At 35.7% G+C, this 20,565-nt stretch overlaps 1 protein-coding gene across 1 annotated transcript; it reads right to left on the bottom strand.

Moving 5' to 3' along the window:
* Positions 1 to 12,380: 12,380 nt before the first annotated feature.
* Cpr27 (cuticular protein 27) lies at positions 12,381 to 18,903 on the bottom strand. Its single transcript, XM_076315894.1, has 4 exons — positions 18,780 to 18,903; positions 16,955 to 17,049; positions 16,035 to 16,421; positions 12,381 to 15,306 (listed from the first exon to the last, which is right to left on the bottom strand). Exons 1-4 carry the CDS (start codon positions 18,789 to 18,791, stop codon positions 15,093 to 15,095), a joined length of 708 nt encoding a protein of 235 aa, XP_076172009.1. The 5' UTR covers positions 18,792 to 18,903; the 3' UTR covers positions 12,381 to 15,092.
* Between the last annotated feature and the right edge of the window lie 1,662 nt (positions 18,904 to 20,565).

Genomic DNA, 20,565 nt, shown 5'->3' with positions numbered 1-20,565 from the left:
TCTCATATTAATTATAACAACGCACGACTCTATTACGTGGTAACAACGGACGTAGAAATAATTGCCAGCCACCGAGAAATGACAATCTTTGTCTCTTTCCGATCTAACAGAATTGCATCTTCAAGGTCCGCCGGAAGATTCCATTCAGTGCAATATTCCACGAAGCGTGCACCTAATGATTAAGGGTCGCAACAATTAACCGCCCACGACCCAGATTGCGTCTTTCCCCAACGTCATTTCGTCGATGATCTGTCTTCACGGCGTGGTCTCAATGCCAGTCGGTGAAAGGGAGAATGGTCGGTTAATTTTGTGTGTCCATCGAGAAGCAATTGTGCAATTGTGTGAATATTGCTAGTAGAGGTATCTAAAAAATAGAACGTTCCAAGTGTCTGTATTATAAACTCTGCCCCTGAAGTGTCCTAACTGAACGTGGCACAGTGACAAATTCGATGGACTACGATCGAAAGAAACAAAGGATAAAAAGAGATGTAAAGTTTTGTTCAATTGACATCAATTTTTATCCATTTTTCGAATGGTCGAATTTGTTGCTGTAAGTTTTACACTTCGAGTTCTTCACTGACGTTTACGTTTGTAATTGTTACGTAGAATGCAGTTTCAACGATCGATCACAGTTCAATTAATAAATGGGTGCTTTGTCGGTTTTACAACGAAGCACAAATGTTCATGCACTGGATGCAGTTCATGCGGAACTCATTACCCAACTCTCGATATTTTTCAATTATTTTCTACGTGTTGATACACACCACCATTGGCACAATTCATTCTTTCCGCTATCTCTTCTGTGGTTAAACGCGAATTTACTTCGACCAGAGACTTTAATGCTTCGTCATCGAACTTTAATTATTAATCCGTTCGCAGTTCATCGAAAAGTATCAAATTACCAGTTTGACGTTGCGAAAATCTCTATTGACACTTTCTTATGTTGGAAGTGTGTTCATCATGCATTTTACAAATATTTGTACGTACATAACTGCATTGTTTTTCCTGATTCAATACAGTATACAATCTTTCTAGTGTTTTTCACTCACTTACATTTTCTAAGTGTTTTTGAATAGAAGGTATAGACGCAATTGATTCAAATATCCGATTTAAAATGAAGACACTAGACTTTTTCGAAATGCAATTGAACAGTTGTGAATAACGAAATTGTATGAAAGGCTTCGTTTTCGAGACCATTGAATTTGAATATCAATCAAGTACGCATTCAGCCAATCCATTGTTAAGGTTTTCAAAGGAACACAATGAATGTACTATTTCTAATGAAAAATTGAAACTGTATATTCTTAGATATATTCTCTATACAGACGCTCATATTGCCCAACTATTTAAAACGTACGAATAATACTGTTTCTTTTACCATATTTGTTCACGCAACAGCTACATCTACTGATAAAAATGTTCGAACAGATACATAATGTTTCAGGTCATAACTGTTGTTTGTAATATACAATCGAAAATGTTGTAACTCTACTTGCTTTCATCTTGGAAAGTAAACTTAACTGTGCTCATATCGAACCGAGTTCCCTTATTCTTTGTCTATAAATGCAATAAGAAAGTGTAAAGAGTCTGCAAAGTAGAAACTTATCAGTGAAGCACACGTTCAGTCTATATATCTTCAAAACTAATTTTTACGCAATCAAAGTTTCGTTCAAAAAATTTGATTCCACGTTTTCGATTTATTTTTGCACGTAGAAACACTTGCTTTTCACTTTCACCACTCATTGCGAAACACTTTCTACAGGGTGTTTGGCAACAGATTCTGAAACTTAAAGGGTGATTCTGCACACCAAATAAAACGAAATTGAATTTCGAGTTTTGTGTCCAAGTTATTCATTCTTGCAAATATATATAAAAGCTGTGAAGAGCAAGAGGTTTATATCACTATCAGCGTAATAATTTCATATATCGTAGACAATGTAATAATTTAGAACATATTGCAATAAAAGCAACTGCTACTTGGGTCTTCTATAAAATTTTAGAAAGAAAAGAAAAATTTTAAATGTTCAAGGAACTAGGAATGAACATCGATCCAAGTTCCTCATCTCTCGTGCCTTTTATACGTATTTTTAACAATTAATAACTCAGTCAATAAATAACGAAACCTTAAACGCAATTTCTTCATTATTGATTATCGTTTTATATTGACGTATACAATAATCCCTTTAAGTTTCGGACACCTATTGCCAAACACCGTAAATATGTATATTTGTAATTATGTATATTCCACTACAGTTTATGAGCATTAAGCAAATTTTGATTTTCGATTAAAGATCTGGAACAGTGATTGTCTAGAGATTTAAATATGCAACCATACGATGCGATTAGTCAATAAAAATTCTGTTCTATTAACAGTCTGATTATATCATACATTACAATATTTAAAGATCGTTAATTAGCTGGATAAAAACGAAAGTTCTCGCTTTGTTGAAACATAGTGAGTCACGAAAGTATTCGAACGCTTGTAGTCAAAAACGATAATGAACAGGATGTACGCATAAATTATACTCGAAGGTTTCGAGATATTGTTACGGTTGCAATAAATCAAAACTATCAGGATTATGGTGGCAATAGATGAAAAGGTTATGGTAAAGTTAATAGCAGTTACGAAACGTTTACAGTGAACGGAAGCTACGTAGAGGTTACAAAATATAAGAACAGTAACATTTCAGAGTTAATGTTTTTCAATTTTAATTCGATAATCATGGAAATATTCAAACATATTCTTTAATGCTAACACTTTACATGCTTTGTACCTGATGTAGTTATACTGGATAAATACGTTGTAAATACATAGTCTACTGTTGTCACCATAAACAATATTATCGACGATACCAATAGGATAGATTCGTGAAAAATAGATCTAGTTATACAGAATAACTAAGTTGTAAATATATAGTCTACTGTTGTCACCGTAAACAATATTATCGACGATACCAATAGGATAGCTTCGTGAAAAATAGATCTAGTTATACAGAATAACTAAGTTGTAAATATATGGTCTACTGTTGTCACCATAAACAATATTATCGACGATACCGATATGATAAATTCGTCAAAAATAGATTTACTTATAGATTATAGATTTACTTTCTCTACAACTACGTTGTAAGTACATAGTCTATTGTCGTCACCATGAACAATATTATCAACGATACCGATAGGATAGATTCGCCAAAAATAGAATCGGGATATATATCGAATCTTTTCGATTTCTCAATAACCAGTTTCGAATGTGATTTGGAGCGGAAACGTTACGAGTGATTCAGAAACTTCCGGTAGGATCCGAGAGAAAGATCAGAGTGTTGCAGCGCGTGGACCGCAGAACGATATGACTTACTGGAAGGTATGCAAGGTCAGCCCGAACTGCAAACTCTTGCCTTTCACGCGTCAGCCTCTTCGGAAATGCATAAAGCCACGTCACACGTTAACATTTAATTCGATGCAATTTCGTGGGATCGAATTGTACTGTCCGCGCGATACGTTTCTCACTGTCACCGTCAATCGTGATTTTCGTCAATAATTTAGCAGTCGGGAGTATTGGAGACATTGGCAATGATTCGATCGCATTGGAAACGATCCAATCAGGAACTCGCTTTGTCGAGCATCTACTTTGCATCCACGATAACGAGCCTCGAGTTACGCGCCACTTGAATAATTAATCGAACGGCGTGCTTTGTCGATTTATAATTCCTCGCGTGTGTTAACTCGTAACCTAACTCTGGATCGATTATCATTCAACGAAAATTAAAGGTCGACACATTTTGTACAATAAATCAGATCTGTTTGTCAACCTTCGTTGTTCACCGACTGTTGAAACGAACGAACAATTTATCGCGATAGAAAGAATTCTGACAGTTCAAGGATGCACAAGAAGAAAAGAATCACGGTTGCATTACCGTATTGCATTTTTCGATAATCGTTTAGACACTTGGTGCACGTTGCTTGAAATATTTCCAACGATTTCACAATACGTTTCACTGTCAGAGTGAGAAAATGCTGTACGGCGCAAACATAAATGTATCATACTTTTTAATTAAATCATGTAAAGTCGAGTTCCCTCGTATGGAAGTCGAATCGGTATTATCTTAACATGTCAAAGGAATTCTGTAGCAATTTTTTACCGTATCCACGTCGATCTTGTTTTCACTAGCATTCTTTTTAGCGGGCACAGCATTCTCTAATTGAACATACTCCACTTTCTACTTCTATGTAACAATCCGAAACGTTGTTACATCTACGCGTTGTCAACAACGATATCGCGTTAGTTCGGCCAAAATTGGAAGTGTTATTGCAAATACGTGATTAAACTGTGCTGCACCGGAGATTGAGAAATACTTTTTACGCTCGGTCAACTTTTCCTTTACACGTCACAATAGAAAGTATAAGTGTGTTATACACAAATAAGTTCCAGTAGACGCAAAAATAAATTGTATGCCTCAGAATTAATGTGTTACTGTGTGCGTTACTTCTTCTGTTCGAAACAAGTAACGTAAGAAACTTACTTTTTATAGTTACAGTTAATGTAGCTATTTGTACACTATCTGCAATAAGTTTCGATTTTAGTATAAGTCGATACTTATATCCAAAGCTATCGAAAGAGAACTGTTATCGCATTGAAGAAAAGTTTTGAAACAATCAGGACAGGTTTCGTCAATCGTAGTAACTATTTTTCAATTTTATCGCTTTGTACAGTTTCAGTATACCTTTTGAAATTAATTTTATATTTATTCAGTAATTGGTCTTACATTTTCTCAGTTCTTTTATTTAATTACTTTCTGAACATCACGGTGCTATATAATATTTGCCAGTATATTTCTCCATATGATTCATGGAGATTGAGAACAAAATTATGATAGCGAAATTTAACATCGTGTCTCAACTCGCATCTCTTTTAAAGAGGCTACTCTCTTTTAGATCTTCTTCGATATGATTAACATATTCTCTTTTCGTAATATTTTAACTTTTCAATTTTCTTTAATGCTGCCCTATTCGATTTTGATTATTTTCGATTCATTTTTATTTTCGATTCATTTTTATTTTCGATTCATTTTTATTTTCGATTCATTTTTATTTTCGATTCATTTTTATTTTCGATTCATTTTTATTTTCGATTCGTTTTTATTTTCGATTCATTTTTATTTTCGATTCATTTTTATTGTCGATTCATTTTTATTTTCGATTCATTTTTATTTTCGATTCATTTTTATTTTTCATTCATTGGACAGATTTTTGTAGTGGAATCGGGTCAAAGGAGCTGACACTGCAGAGGGAACACTTTAAGGCAGTCCGAACTTTTGCACTTTCATGAAACGAGAATACGGTAGGGCTATTCCCGTGTGAATTTACACACGAACCGGATAGATTATTTCTCCAACATGAGAAACGTCCATGAACGTACCGTCCTATCTTTACGACCCGACAATTGTTGTCCATTATTTATGGAAGGCCGTAGTATGTGAATTCTTAATCACGCGACTAATTCCTCGGCAATCCTCCTTTGACAATACAGACGCTGCACTTGTTTCCATTTTTTAGTCTCTCACGTCCCGAGTTTCACGGACATCTTGATGGACGGTAGCTGTGTGAAAATATTTGCGCAATTAAACGGGAGACACAGGGAATACGTGCGAAAATTTGATCCGTATCGATGATTGTGAATGGATAAATATACACAGAGCTGCTTTGACTGTTTAAGTATACGTGAATGTAATATTCGAGCAAAGGAAACGATTCTTTCCTTTTTTTGGTAATGAGACTGCTGGTGTGAGTAAATGAATTGCTACGACAGTTTGTGTAGAAACGGGACATTCTCTTTTGACATTTAATGCATTTCCCTCGATTTAGTGCACCTCTGAATTAATATTATCAAACTAATTGGCAATAGAATCAAACATTGTTTACACCTATGGTAGTTAAGTATTAACGTACGAAAGTGTTGGAAAATTTAAAAAAATGAATATAATTAACGGTCGATGCGATCTACAAATCCGTTAACAAAGGAGTTTCTTACATTTGATATCTACCGTGATAATAGAATATATTGTGTATATAATATTTTTCAATTTCAAGCGGAATAATTTTGGCTCTACACTTTGTTCGGTAATTTTGACTGTGAACCAATATACGGTCGAAATGTTTAAAATACATTCTTTCAAAAAATACTAGTATCCATCTTCGTTACTCTACTAAACTTTGATTAATCCTAAAAAATTGTTAAAATTGATTTTAAACAACATATTCTTTAAATAAGGAAGTAACTCTCATCGACGTCAATAATTTAATCAATTTTAAACTTCAGATCATTAACAGTTAACTACTACGATACTTGTTCTATTTTTTTACAATTTAATCTTTAAACGAAAAAAGAACTTTCTGCTATGTTAAAAATTTAAATCGTTTCAATTTTTACATTATTATCAGCGTACTACTGAGCGTGTTGTATTATAAATGAGATTCAATCAATTGTGAAACAAACTTTTTGATCACAAAGCAGCAATAAAAAATGAAAGTCGTGCGTGTGTATTACGCGAGTAAAGGAAAGCAAGTTCTATCGATATCTGGCTCGATAGACCGTTGTACCACGCCTTGCATCAGAATGTCACGAGAGTGAACGCGGAATCACGAAATTGCGTACGAGAATATCGATGAAACACGTACCAGTGTTTAGGAAATAAAACTAGCTTTCGGTCACAGTAGATAAAGTTTTTTTTATTTCTCGTAGACTGGTTTCGCGTTAAGACAAGGATTCTTTTTCAATGCGAAGACTTCTTATTGCATTACTATACAACTTTCAATTAGATAATGAATAAATGTTACTTTAAATTTCTTCTCCTTCTTTTTCGCGTTACATACTACGTAACCTTTGATAAACCAATAAGGAAATCTTACGTCAGAGTTTAAGTTAAAATTTATTATTCTTTAAATGTTAAATATTGTGTGTGCATTTAGAGGAGTAGAGGGGGTATTAGAACAATTGCGTATTAAATATTCATTATCAATTTTGTAGTATCAATCTTAAATATTCACTAGTTAACCTTTCGAAGAACGATTTATTTCATTTCACACAAATAAAAAATAAACATTTAAACTTGGTTCGTGATATATACCAATTTTCTGGACGATGTTACATCGTTGTATCAATGAGAAATTTAAATATAAATATGTATTCTCAGGTTACTTCCAGAGTACAATATTTACAACAATTTAAATACTAAACATACACGCATCTGCCGAAATCTCTGAAGACATTAAACAACGAAATGTTCGCGTAACAATGATTAAGGAATTGCGCAAGCTCGAAGTTCCAAAAAAAAAGAGAAAGGCACGGTAAATAAAATTGTCGAGTTGAATAATAGAGGTTTATCATCGAGAAGTAACGATGCAGAACAAAAAAAAAATTATCTCCTCAACGAAGTCCAAACATCATTCCTTATTTGATCGCGCGACGAAGGTAACCAAAATCTGCTACAAGAACCGGCGATAACGCAGCCAATTAAAGAAACTGTTACACGAGCCAAGCTCAACTTACTTTCCTTTTCGTATTATATAACGCATAGGTGACAAAGACAAAAAGTTGGTTCGATCATTGCGGGGAACTGCAAGTGAGGAAACTTTGAATTTGACGAATCTCCGAGTAGTCAGTCGAGCGATCCCACAAAGGTCGTTGGAACAATGTTCGATATACAGCGGTAAAGACGTCACGATCGACGATGTTTATCGTGCAAAGTACACCGCATAAAAAGCAAGTAGCACCACGCTGGGTGCCCATTCAAATTCGAAATAAAGAACAGAACGTCGATCGCGCCTGGGAGTTCGGTAAAGGGCATCAGGATACGCTTCCAGCGGGCTGATCGCGAAGTAGATCGGCTAGATCGAGAAGCCCGAAGCGAGGGCACGTATATTGTGAAAGGTGGGCATGGGCGGTGGTCCGTGGCAGTCTCCACGTATCAGGTATGCGTAACGTGCATGTCCGCACGGGACAGTTCAGGATCAGAATAAAAGGTTGGAGCAGGAAGGCAGCCAATGGTTCCTGTTATACCCACATACTGCCATCAGGAATAGTCTCTCGAGTGTATGCTGACGCCGATCGCCAACTAGGATTTTCACGGCGAACAAAGGAAACAGAGGCGTTTGAAGGTTAGGCGACGTGGAAGCCCGAGTTACATGGAAAGTGGCGTTACATAGACGTAGGGATCGAAACTTTTTCCATTTCGATGTAACGATGGTTAATTAAGATTTTCATGGGGAACAAAGAAAATAGACGGGTTTGAAGGTTAATGAAGGTTAGGCGATATGGAAGCTGAGTTACATGGAAAGTGGTATTACATAGACGTAGAGATCGAAACTTTTGATCTAATGATTGCCAACTAGGATTTTCATGGGGAACAAAGAAAATAGATGGGTTTGAAGGTTAATGAAGGTTAGGCGATATGGAAGCTGAGTTACATGGAAAGTGGTGTTACATAGACGTAGGGATCGAAATTTTTTCCATTTTGATCTAATGATTGTCAATTAGGATTTTCATGGAGAACAAAGAAAATAGACGAGTTTGAAGGTTAGCGAAGGTTAGGCGATATGGAAGCTGAGTTACATGGAAAGTGGAGTTACATAGACGTAGAGATTGAAACTTTTGATCTAATGGTCGCCAACTAGGATTCTCACGCGGAATAAAAAAAAATAGAGGCGTTTGAAGGTTAGGTGACGTGGAAGTCCGAATTAGAGGGAAAGTGATGTTACGTAAACGTAGAGATCGAAATTTTGTCCAACATCTTGATTTAATGATCGCCAACTATGATTTGCAGGAGAAACAAAAAAAATAGAGGCGTTTAAAGGTTAGGTGACGTGGAAGTCCAAGTTACATGGAAAGTGACGTTACATAGACGTAGAGATCGAAACTTTTTCCAACATCTTGATCTAATGATCGCCAACTACGATTTTCAGGGGGAACGAAGAAAATAGATACGTTTGAAGATTAGGTGACGTGGAAGTCCAAGTTAGATGGAAAGTGGCGTTACACAGATATAGAGATCGAAACTTTTTCCAACATCTTGATCTAATGATCGCCAACTACGATTTTCATGGGGAACAAAGAAAATAGACACGTTTGAAGGTTAGGCAACGTGGAAGTCCGAGTTACACGGAAAGTAGAGTTATTTAGACGTAGAGATCGAAACTCTTTCCATCTTGATCTAATGACACCGATCGCCAACTAGGATTTTCACCGCAAACAAAGAAAATAGAGACGTTTGAAGGTTACGCGACGTGGAAGCCTGAGTTACATGGAAAGTGGCGTTACATAGACGTGGAGAACGAAACTTTTTCTAACATCTCGACCTAATTATAGGAAATTAAGTATTATAGCAATGCGTGTCAATCCACTTCCTTCGAGAACAGTTTGAAAGGAGTTTTTATCGATGAAAATAATCGGTTTCTAGTAGAAATGGCGTTTAATACTGAGTTGGTGATAGGCTCATCGGTGAGGCTAACTCAGAGAGCAATTGCCTTCGATGTAATTACGTGTGTTTAAAGAAAAACACTTAAGTAGAAGTCAATTACTTAGCAAACCCAAGAGAACGTATTAAAGGAATTATAGAGAATAGCCTTCTAATGGTATTATTTAGAGATTGAAAGCTTCTTTCTCCAAAAGTTGTTAAATAATACCATACGTTTTGGTAACAATAAATTAAGAGTCATCAGATCATGTTTTGCAAACATTTTACAATTTATATATTATATACAAACCTTATTCATTTTCTAATGGAACAAAAATAATGTTTTTCTATATAATGCAATTTTATCTTTGAAGGGGGACTTTAACACGAGCCGAAAAGGTAGATCTATTTCTTTTGTACCAATAGGACTAGAAAGTGAACTCACGCTAGACGAAGGTGAATTGTTTCGATGGTTGATACTGTTAATGATTTCGTTCTCTTGTCGTGTTCCGTTTTCTTTTTGACATCGTAGATTGTAGATTAGACATTATATGTATATACAAGGTCGCACGAAAGGTTCGATCAAGTACACTGTCAATCAAAAGTTTGAGATCACACTTTGGAGCATACAAAACAAAATATTTCACGAACATGCAGTAATATTCTATTTTAAATTTTAATTTGTAATTTTACAATTGTTATACTATTTCTTCATTTTCTGGACTATTGTTTGGATCGAATAATAAATGTAGTTAAAGAATGTAGAAGTTTATCAAAGCATTGAATTATAAGAGTTTATCGAAGCATTGCAAGATTATCAAAGCATTGCATTATAAGCAAATAAGTTGCGAATACTAACAAGACCGTGCAAGTAAATAGTAATAACGACTATAGTTAGAATACTCTGTTTCATAATTAAAATAACTTGAATACTTAATTATATTAACAAACATTTTATCGTATATAACTACTGTTCGTTATCTTCACAGCTTTCAACGATACGGTATAAAATTCGAATGTTACAATAAGCAACTAGCTCTATCCCTAACGTTTATCAATATACATATACATATACTTCCGAGTTTCACGCATTTCGATAAAATCGAACGAAAATGCAAGAACGGAAGTACAGCTTTCACATCGCTATGAAACATTACTATGTGCTGTGCAACGCGCGAGTTGCAGTTTTCAATTGAAGAAAATCTGCTTTTACAGTGCCGAACTATTTCTTTAAACTGCACGGTACGTGCAGTTGATATTAGAACGAACGGAGATTCAAATCTTCGTGGTGAAACTTCAGAAACGTCGAGCGAGGAACGGTGTAAGGAAAAGAAAGTTAAGAATTTCACGTTCAAACGTTGCTCTTTGCAGTTTCATAACTCTCGCAAAACTACCGCTGCTCGCCATTATGGGTCAACGTCGATTATAGACGTGCATTGCGACAACCGCAAATAGCGACCTCGCGATACGAACTAGCAGTAAAACGGTTCCTATATTAATGTCAATGACGACCGAACGTGGATCCGAAGGCGGTGAAAACTCGGCTACCGAACTCTCGGTGCAACAGAACGATCGAGAATTATCTCAACTCCGGCAACGTTTATCCATTTCGTTTCTCAGTGGCGTGGAAAAATAAAAGCTCACCGAAGTACGCCGTAAGGAAGTTTCACCTACAGATGCCCCAGATAATTACACAATGCATCTGATGCTCGAAGACCGTGGATGAAATTCCTGGGTGTGGCGACAGCCTTCCTTGTCGGTGAAAAAAAAAAACTACCACGGTGCGTGCAGTTGCATCGTTATCTGCGATGTACGTTCGTACGGACAAGGACGTCCATTTTGGAAATTCTTGCCTCGCGTACGAACGAGACCTGCGTTTCGTTTCTTGACATGCATTCATTACTGAGAGAAGTTTCCAGTCGAAGCGAAAAGTTCGATGCGTTGATCGATTAATTGTGCACTGGTAGTTTTGAAATAATACACGAAGGTTGCACTGGTTTACCAAATAACAATTTCTTATTATCATTGATAAGTTTTGTTATTTATCTTGCTTGATAGATCGTATTTGAGATAGTCGATTGTGTTGCTTCTAAGCGAAGAGTTCGATGCGTTGATCGATTAATTGTGCACTGGTAGTTCTGGAATAATACACGATGGTTGCACTGGTTTATCAAATAACAATTTCTTATCGTCATTGATAAGTTTTGTTATTTATCTTTCTTGATAGATCGTATTTGAGATAGTCGATTGTGTAGCTTCTAAGCGAAGAGTTCGATGTGCTGATCGATTAATTGTGCACTGGTAGTTTTGAAATAATACACGAAGGTTGCCCTGGTTTACCAAATAACCAATATCAAGAGACAGTATAGTTATATTTCTTAAAAAAAAGTACCAGCAAATTAATTTAAAAAGAGGAAAGATAAACTGGAGAAAGTCTGATAAAACTGTCTACTTACCGAATGTACGTACTACGTATTACGTAGTTTGTTTACTCTGTCACACTACATTGAACTAATATTACGGATTAAAGGAGGTTACAAGTAATATATTAGGTCGTCCCATAAATTCCGCGTGGCGCCGTGTATTTATACTTGTGACACGATTCGTAAACACACAGGGCTGGAAGGACTTGGGAGACGAAACTGTCACGCTTCAGTTTAGTCTGTAGAAGGCATTCGAAGGCCACATATCGTGAAGTTATAAGAATTTTGTATTTAATATCCGATAAAATAATGAGCGACGAGTTTCGAAAAGGAAGTGCAGCCACGAATGCAGCAAACACTTGTGTCCTTAATGGGGAAGGTGTTTCAAACGAATGTTAGTTTCATAGGTAAGATTAGAACATTACGTTACACGATAGAAAAATAAACGAACTTATGGGACGACGTAATACTTTATTAAAAAAAAACAACTGTCACCAGACTCTTCCATAAATATTTTATTACGCGCTACATTAAATAACCACAAAACAATGCAGATAGTATATAAAATTACATTAGAGTGTTCTTAATATACTGACACGTGTAACATTTACGAGCAGCATCTCTGCTCGTTTAAAAAAAATTCGTGATGATTGTACACTACGTATACGTGATTCCGAATCTATTATTACATCATCGAGTTATCGATTATTATTTTCTCTGTTATTAGACGATATAATACACTTGTAATTCACCGGTCCGTTCTCAGTGAGGAAAATTGTAAAAATGGAGTGGAAATATCTCGTGTTGTTTATTACCTACACAGGAATCTCACGGATACAATTACGATTTATAAGGTGGATCGCCTACGTCGTACGTTGGACGGGTCGTGTACATGCATAGCTCGATCGATATCATCTGAAGGCCGCTCGATGCCATTCCAGCATCGCGATTTTTTACCAACGAGTCAAGTTCACCCATGATCGCATTTGTAATTGCGCCTGACACGTTGATTAACATGAACGGGATTCCATCTCGCGCGCATACCTCGCAAATTGTTCACCCCATTCGTCATGGGGCGACGCGGAAGAACGCAATTACCGTTTGACGTTCGTCGATCTGTATCTCGAATGTACCAGAGCATACTAGTCTTCTAGTCTTCTGAACATGAGATGAGATTACGATTCAACTTGGGATACAGTAACTTCTCGATAAAAGTCCGAAACTCGTGTTCACTTGGAGACCTTTAACAAGTGTAGGCGATTCTATTCCAGGAATAGATCCTTTTCGTCTCGATCGGAGATTGAGCATCGTGTGTATCGATCGGGAGGAGGAGAAACGATCGGTAAATTGAGAGTGAGCGAAATAGAACGTCGACCAAAGAGTCTCGGATTACGAGGTGACCGAAACTTTAATAAGAAGTAACAATTTGTATATTTTTCATTGTGTCTTTAGGAGAGTATTATCTATGAACATCGACCAACGAGTCTCGGATTACGAGATGACCGAAACTTTAATACGAAGTAACAATTTGTATATTTTTCATTATGTCTTCATGAGAGTATTATCTATGAATTGGTTGGGTACATGGATATGTTTGAACGAGGATTCGTTACGATTGTTTTCAATTTATACGTAATACGAATTATTTCTAGGAAATTTCTCATTGCGTATAATTAAAAATAGTCCGAATTACGTTGGCTCGGTTTATTTTAATCAGAAAAGCTGTAATACTTTTTCTACTGTATCGCTTATACATCAGCGATAGTGATCTTTTCTTTTGCTGGGTATTTCTTACAATTTTAATTGTAAATGGACGGAAGAAAAGAAAAATGTTATTGAAATAACGAATTTCTTTTTGTAATGAAAAATCTCTTTTTAAAGTCAAAAACAAGACATAAATTATTCGTTTCGGATTTGAAATATTAATTACTTGATTTTAAAATTAAAACGATTGGTTTTCTTCTTTTATGGTTTTAAATGTTTGAAATGATGTTTTCAAAGCTTAAAGGGACTTTCCGGATTGTTATCACCTTCAGAGTGATACAAACAGATACAAATTGACATATTCATATAAAAAAAGTGATTTTAGGAAAAATCAAAAACATAAAATTCCTTGGTCCATACAGAAAATTGTTTAAATTGATCTGACAGTGAAAGTGTTAATTTTCATTGGAAATACTCTTATAAAGGTGCAATGAAAAATATGAAAGATTCAATTTTCATTGTGGAATAAAATTTCACTCCGCGTACAATGGAACTTTTATCGAGGAAAAAATCTGGAATTTTAACGAGAAGTTACTGGACAGCTGTTTAACACAAGATAACACACACGTGGCAAAGGTAGTCCGAAATATTAGGGTTTGAGCGTCGAGTTTAAAAACTGCTAGAAGTAAATGTGTAGTTATAGAAAACATGAACAAGTGAATTATGGGGGTATCAAGAGGTAGAAGAACAGGTAGAAGTATGAAAAAGAGGTAGAGTTTTACAGAGGAACTACTTATAGAGTTTTGTATAAGAGTTATGATTATCCCACATTCGAGTATCGTATCTTCAATGAATGAAAAATATGAAAATCATGTGAAAGGTAAAGTGACAATGCGTCGCCGTAAAAAAACTCCTTGTCTGTTAATGATAATTGTTAAATATTGGTGACAACGGGTTTTGACGGTATAACTGGGCCTATGTTCTCCAACTTAGTTGGAATTCTAAAAGTCCATAAAATATTTGACTAACTTGTGGACATCTTCTAATTGATAAAATTGTATACCCAACGATAAGAATAATTACACGATCAATGTATCTCGAATAAGAAGAAAATTATTCGAGTTCTTGTTTCAAAGATGAAACTATCGTCGTTATAACTTCAATCATGAATTACCAGGTTCAAATTACGTACAATAAAAAGAGCAATTCGTCTTAGAAGGTATCCCTTGAACAGACTCGTTAGATTCGTGAAACAGTGTGTCCACTTTATTCTAAAATTAAATTTGATCTGCAAACTCAATGCGCCACAAATTTATTCAGTCCTTCGAGTGAAAACTATTTCTAGTCAAAAATGTTCGTGACACTTGAAACGAATAAACGAGAGAAAGTCTCTACATTCCAAGCATACGAAAGAATCATGGATTGAACCAAGTCAGGAAAACTGGCCCTAACTGATGCGTCTTAAGAATCGTTATAAATGTATTAATATTTACACGGAGCGACAGAGGGACCTCTATCGCCTGTAATTAACCGTGTAAGAGGCTAGCCCAGCATTGGGATCGACATTGGCTGCTGGACGATCTTGAATTCTACTTTGTATCGGTGCGGCAGGATACGCGGGCTGTTGTTGTTGACCCTGATATTGTGGTTGATACTGTGATCGATACTGCGGTCGATATTCTGGTTGATACTGCGGCTTCGGCTGGTACTGCACTTGCGTGGGATACCTGGAAAGCCGAGAAACAGATTCTGCGAGTTAATACCACTGTTTATTCCCGTGAGTTAAGTCAGGAGTAGCTGCGAGTTGAGCAAGTCACGTTCCCTGCACTTTCAAGTGAGATTCACTTGACATTTGCGTGGTTCATTGTACATAGATGCGCGTACTCGAGGTTGAGGAAGTTCCCCTTCCATCTTTCCTCGCGGTTCGTGGAAATAGCGATGGTGATTTCGAGATCAAAAATTTCCAAGCGAGTCAAGATTCTTGAGCTTCGACTCGCTTTCAGACTGTTCCAAGATCGAAGTAATCTTGCAAGTTTGAATATTTTTTGAAAGTCTTAAAAATATTTATACCTTTGACAACTTTGACACTGATTACTGGTAGAATTTTAGATACTGAAGAATTTTAAAGAGAACGTTCTTAAAAAATCACATTTTTCACCTTCTTTTAACTTCTCTTATATTTACAATTCGACTAAGATTTTTAATCATTTTAGAAGATTCAATGTATTCAGAAAGAATAATTTGTAGCAAAATTCAACCAAGGTTGGGGTAATTGTGAATGACTCAGTGGTATGCAACAGGCTTGCAGTACGAGGATGAGGAAACAAAGACTACTATAGGCTAAAAAGTATGTTGAATGGACTGTAGAAGACTGGAGAAAGGTTGTTCTTTGTCTTTTCAACGCGAGAGAAACACAAGTCGATGAAACCTGAATGATTATTAATTCGTCACCTACCTGGGCGGATTATAAATTGGTGCTGGAATTGTGCGCGGTTGATTCTGAACCATAGGTTGACGAGGGATCGGCTCGTAACGTTCTCCATTGGTGTATCGAGGATCGGTGTAATAAACAGATGGATCTTCTTTGTATTGGCCATCATCGGGTGGTTCGTTCGGGTTAGCGATGCTGTTGCCTCTCAAAGTTGGCGGAGGCACGTTTATTCCAGGACCAACAGGCTCGAAACCGCGCCTAGACGCTCCGTACTCAATTTCGCGGACACTTCCGGTATCGTCGACGAATCCGTATTTTCCGTACACTTCGCCAGTCGGATATTTCGACTCGATCTTGTACGTACCGTCCGCTGCCTCGTAGCCGTAGCTGTAGCTGCCATCTTCGTTGTGCCTAGCCAGAACATGGATCAATTAGAATCGATTAGTCAACATGCCAATTATCCGGTTTGAAACTAAAACGTAGACAGAATGTCACGCATAAGCTTTGCCTGCGTCATTCGTAAAGAAAAATTAAAATTCGAATAGATCGTGAAAATTTAAATTTAAATATTTTGTTTAAAATTTCTGGTAGTTACCAGGTAGAATTATAAAGGGAAAGTATCGAATTAAATGTATAAATTAGATAGATTGGAATTTTCTTTTGTAGATAAGTGCCATTGTCAGTAACTTTAAAAGAATACTACGTGTCAGTTGTTCCCTTTTTACTTATCAGTATGTTTCTTCGTGGATTATTAAAAATAGTATCGTATATTTAATTATGAAAAATTCTCAGCTTAATTTTGGCAATCCATGTCGTGCTTCCATTCTGCAGTTGATTGTTTCGAAGGTATAGTATGATATCGATAAAGGGAAAAGTAACTGGAATTGGATACACTGTTTCGTTGGTTAAGCTAATCGTGCGGCGCGATGGAAAAGAGTACTTACTTGTTTATTTGCTTCAGAATCGGCACCGGTGTGGTCACAGCGTATTGATTGTGCTGAGCGAGCGCAAGGCCAGCGCAAAATAAGAGAGACAACACCTGGTGACACAAGTTTGCATAAAATAGTTGGCACTCGAATGACTTTCCAATAACCTCGCGCATAATGAAAAATAGCCTACTGTCCGAGATCGCGTGTTTGAAATTCATTTCTACCTCCGGTTTTTGCAATAAAAGGAAATCGTGAACACCACGTTGACAAAAGCTTTACTTCAACAGAAATGGGTAAGACATTCGATACACAGAATACTGCTATTCTCAGATTTCTGCACCGTGGTAAATGCATTTCTTCTTTTTGTTGCAAGTATTGTTGACAATTGTAAACAATCGGAGATTGAGTAGCTTTGTACTTTATATGAAACTTTAAGTTGCCTTACCGACAATCAGTAGATTTAAATATAAAGAAAAGTAGCGAAATCATTGTTTGCAGGATAATTGCAGTCATTTCAGGAAGTATGAGGTACACATACTTTGAACGAAATTCCATTTCGTAAATTTACCGATACTAGAAGTTACGAATGATGGTGTTTATTGTATAGAAAATTTTTGTAAAATGTAGCTTGAAATTTTTTATTTTGTTTTTATTATTCATTTTATAATAGAAGAGTATAATAGAAAAATTAATTTTACTATATAAGAGGTTAAAAATATTTTACTATATTACTTACACTTTTGGAATTTACTAAGATGAGTGCTATGTAATTAAACATTTGCAATAAAAATTGGGGAAGAATGAAATAACAAAAAATGAATTAACTAAGAATTAAGAAAGAATTAAGATCCCATAACTTACAAAATTATAAATTCTTAACATAAAATGTTGTACAATATTCTTAATAGTTCAACAAATTTTAGTATTAATATTTTAAGAAGGATTTTACTAGAGACAATAAAGATCGTGAAGATAACTTCCTGTTTCATTAAATAAGAGAAAACTGTTTGCAAATTCACACTTTCCTTTTTATTACTTGTCTATAATTACAATTGCACGTACCGTGTTTTCCTTCAATATTTGAAAGAAAGGGTAGAATTAAAACAAAGATATTTCATACAGTGAATTCAAATTCAAAAATTTAATGGTCATCAATCTTCTCTTAGTAACGTCAATTAAAAATATTAAAAGGACGTCATCGAACTGATCAATAAGAATCTACATACAGAAATTCCACAAGACACGAAGTAAAATTGCACCGAGTTAATATTTGACAATTTACCTAATAACCTCGTTTCTAAAATCGACATTAATTGAAGTCACTACGAAACGCGTTATACAGAGACACGTGCTTAACAGTTTTTACTTTTGCACGTGTTCATTCATCGGTAAAAATCGACATCTGTGAAACGAAATCTCAACGAAACACGTTATACAGTGTAGTAACACTAGCCTCGATAGTCGAGACAATTGAAGCGGAAACGAAGATGTTTAAATAAAGAAAAACACTGCTTCGAGTTCTCGAGATAATCAGAGGACAAACACACTGGTCTAAACGACAAAAAAAATCTAATTTCGTTCAACCGTAAAAAGAATAACCGTGTTAGTTAACCAAACCAATCTGGGTTACATAGAAATCGACTTCGATATATCCACGTATATTTGATTCTACACAAAGTCGATGAAAATTGTTGGAACGTGTAACGATGAAAAATAGTATCGACGAAAATCACTGTCGACGTCGCGTTTGTCGTTGTTGTAAATGTAACTGATCCAAATCTCCGCAGTGGGCTACCAATGTGACACTAACAACGAAAGAGGAAAAGCAAGGAATACTCACAGGAAGACGCATGTCTCGTTGCTGATGAGGCAGACGCGATTGTATTATAGGATCGCGTTACACCGGCCGCGAGTCAACTTATATAGGTCCCCTTCGGGAGCGGCGGGGCCCGCCCATGGGCCCGACCACCGCCTCAACCTCGCGGCGATCCGAGTACGCGAGTTCACCGCACCGAGCAACGACTTTGAAAATCTCTAAAGCGCCAATTTTCATTCATCGTTGAGCATGACGTTTCTCCGTTTCACGATGCGCCATCCGTTGCGTAAATACGGTAAATAGGAAATATTTACGCCGGGTCCGTCGAAGCGTCGCATCGCGAAAAGGAACTGGAATTGTTTCCCTATCGATAGTCTCATCTACGTCGATACTTTCAAACCTGTGGACGCATTTCACGCGTGAATTGTAATTATTAATACGATTCGGAACATCAAAAACGTCGATGCGGTTTCGACAGAAAAGTACAATTGTTTATTTGTTTGTATGAAAATGTTTGAATTCTATTAGTTTCAAGATTGAGCTTCGTTGTTGTATTACCTAGTTCTTTATGTAGAATTACAACCCTCTTAACATAATATCAACTCTCTTTGGTAAATAAGTAAGAATGCAATTATGAATGAAACTTCCACGTACCGGAAATAAAGAGAAGTATTCGCAATAAGAAAGATTAAAGATTTAAAAAAAAAAATTTCTTTTCAAATTTAACGATAAATAAAGGAAAAGTGAACCGATAGGAGTATCGTGATGTACATTTTCTGCTTCCCCATTGGAGACTGTCGAACAAAGCATCGTAAACGAACTGAAAAATGTTCTATTACGAAACAGGTTAGTTAACAGTATCTAAACTTTGTTTATTTTAGACTTATGTTTAATTTTATCCATTTGTAACATTTATATTCTTCGTCATCTTGTAGTCTATTTTACTTCAGTTACATTCTAGATAGACAGATTTAATTCAGAATATTATTGGTTTATACATTTACACAAATATTGAAAAAAGACCTTGCACTACTTCGCCTAAATCTCACCACAATTCATTTCATATATAGATGAAAGTTTAAAAGGAAGCTTCACCGATCTATATCTTTCTAAATATGTACTACTTTTTGTATTGGATGAACTAAGAAGCTATACAGTTAATTCTTATAAACTGATGCGCGATGTGTTGAAAAATAAGTTCGATATTCTTAACTCGATGACGGGTAAAATTTAAATTAACAGCGAAAATTAAGTTTTGCAAGTGGCAACCGCGCGACAACGACTCCGGTTGCAGTCAAGGGAAAGCCCTTGACCAAACGTGTATACGCGGCATTTATGTTTTCCAGAAACACGATTCTGCAAGGTGATCTTCTACGAGATAAATATTTATTTACAAGGACATTATATGTAATATTGATCTAAAGATGAGTTGCACGTTCGTTGTATATTCTCGGTTAAATTTAAAATACCATCCTCCTTCACTTTTTAATTCATATTTTACACGATTTATTCCGAATGTTCATATTTACGGTTTGAAGTATGTAAATGAATTTTTGAGGTAACTTTCATTTCCTGAAATTTTCATAACTTTTTGTTATTTATTGTTAATCGAGAAACGAATACCACAGAATTCATAAAGTATTATGAAGTGTGTTTAGGAAATATATTGGCAATAACTAAAGAGATAATATAAAAAGAATATTACAAAATATAATGCACAACAATAATGTAAAATAAAATGTGTCTAATTATTTAAATCAAGTTTCTTCTCGGACAGCTGTTTAATATTGTTATTTCTTTATTGTGGTGA

The sequence above is a fragment of the Ptiloglossa arizonensis genome, chromosome 7 (genome assembly GCF_051014685.1).
Source record: "Ptiloglossa arizonensis isolate GNS036 chromosome 7, iyPtiAriz1_principal, whole genome shotgun sequence".
Taxonomy (NCBI): Eukaryota; Metazoa; Arthropoda; class Insecta; order Hymenoptera; family Colletidae; genus Ptiloglossa; species Ptiloglossa arizonensis.
This window is presented reverse-complemented; position numbering and strand designations above follow the sequence as displayed.

Coding starts and splice junctions, on each gene's coding strand:
- Cpr27 (XM_076315894.1), bottom strand. Junction 16,422..16,954: donor ATTCTGAAGCAAATAAACAA/GTAAGTACTCTT, acceptor TGTTCTGGCTAG/GCACAACGAAGATGGCAGCT. Junction 15,307..16,034: donor CCAATTTATAATCCGCCCAG/GTAGGTGACGAA, acceptor TCGGCTTTCCAG/GTATCCCACGCAAGTGCAGT.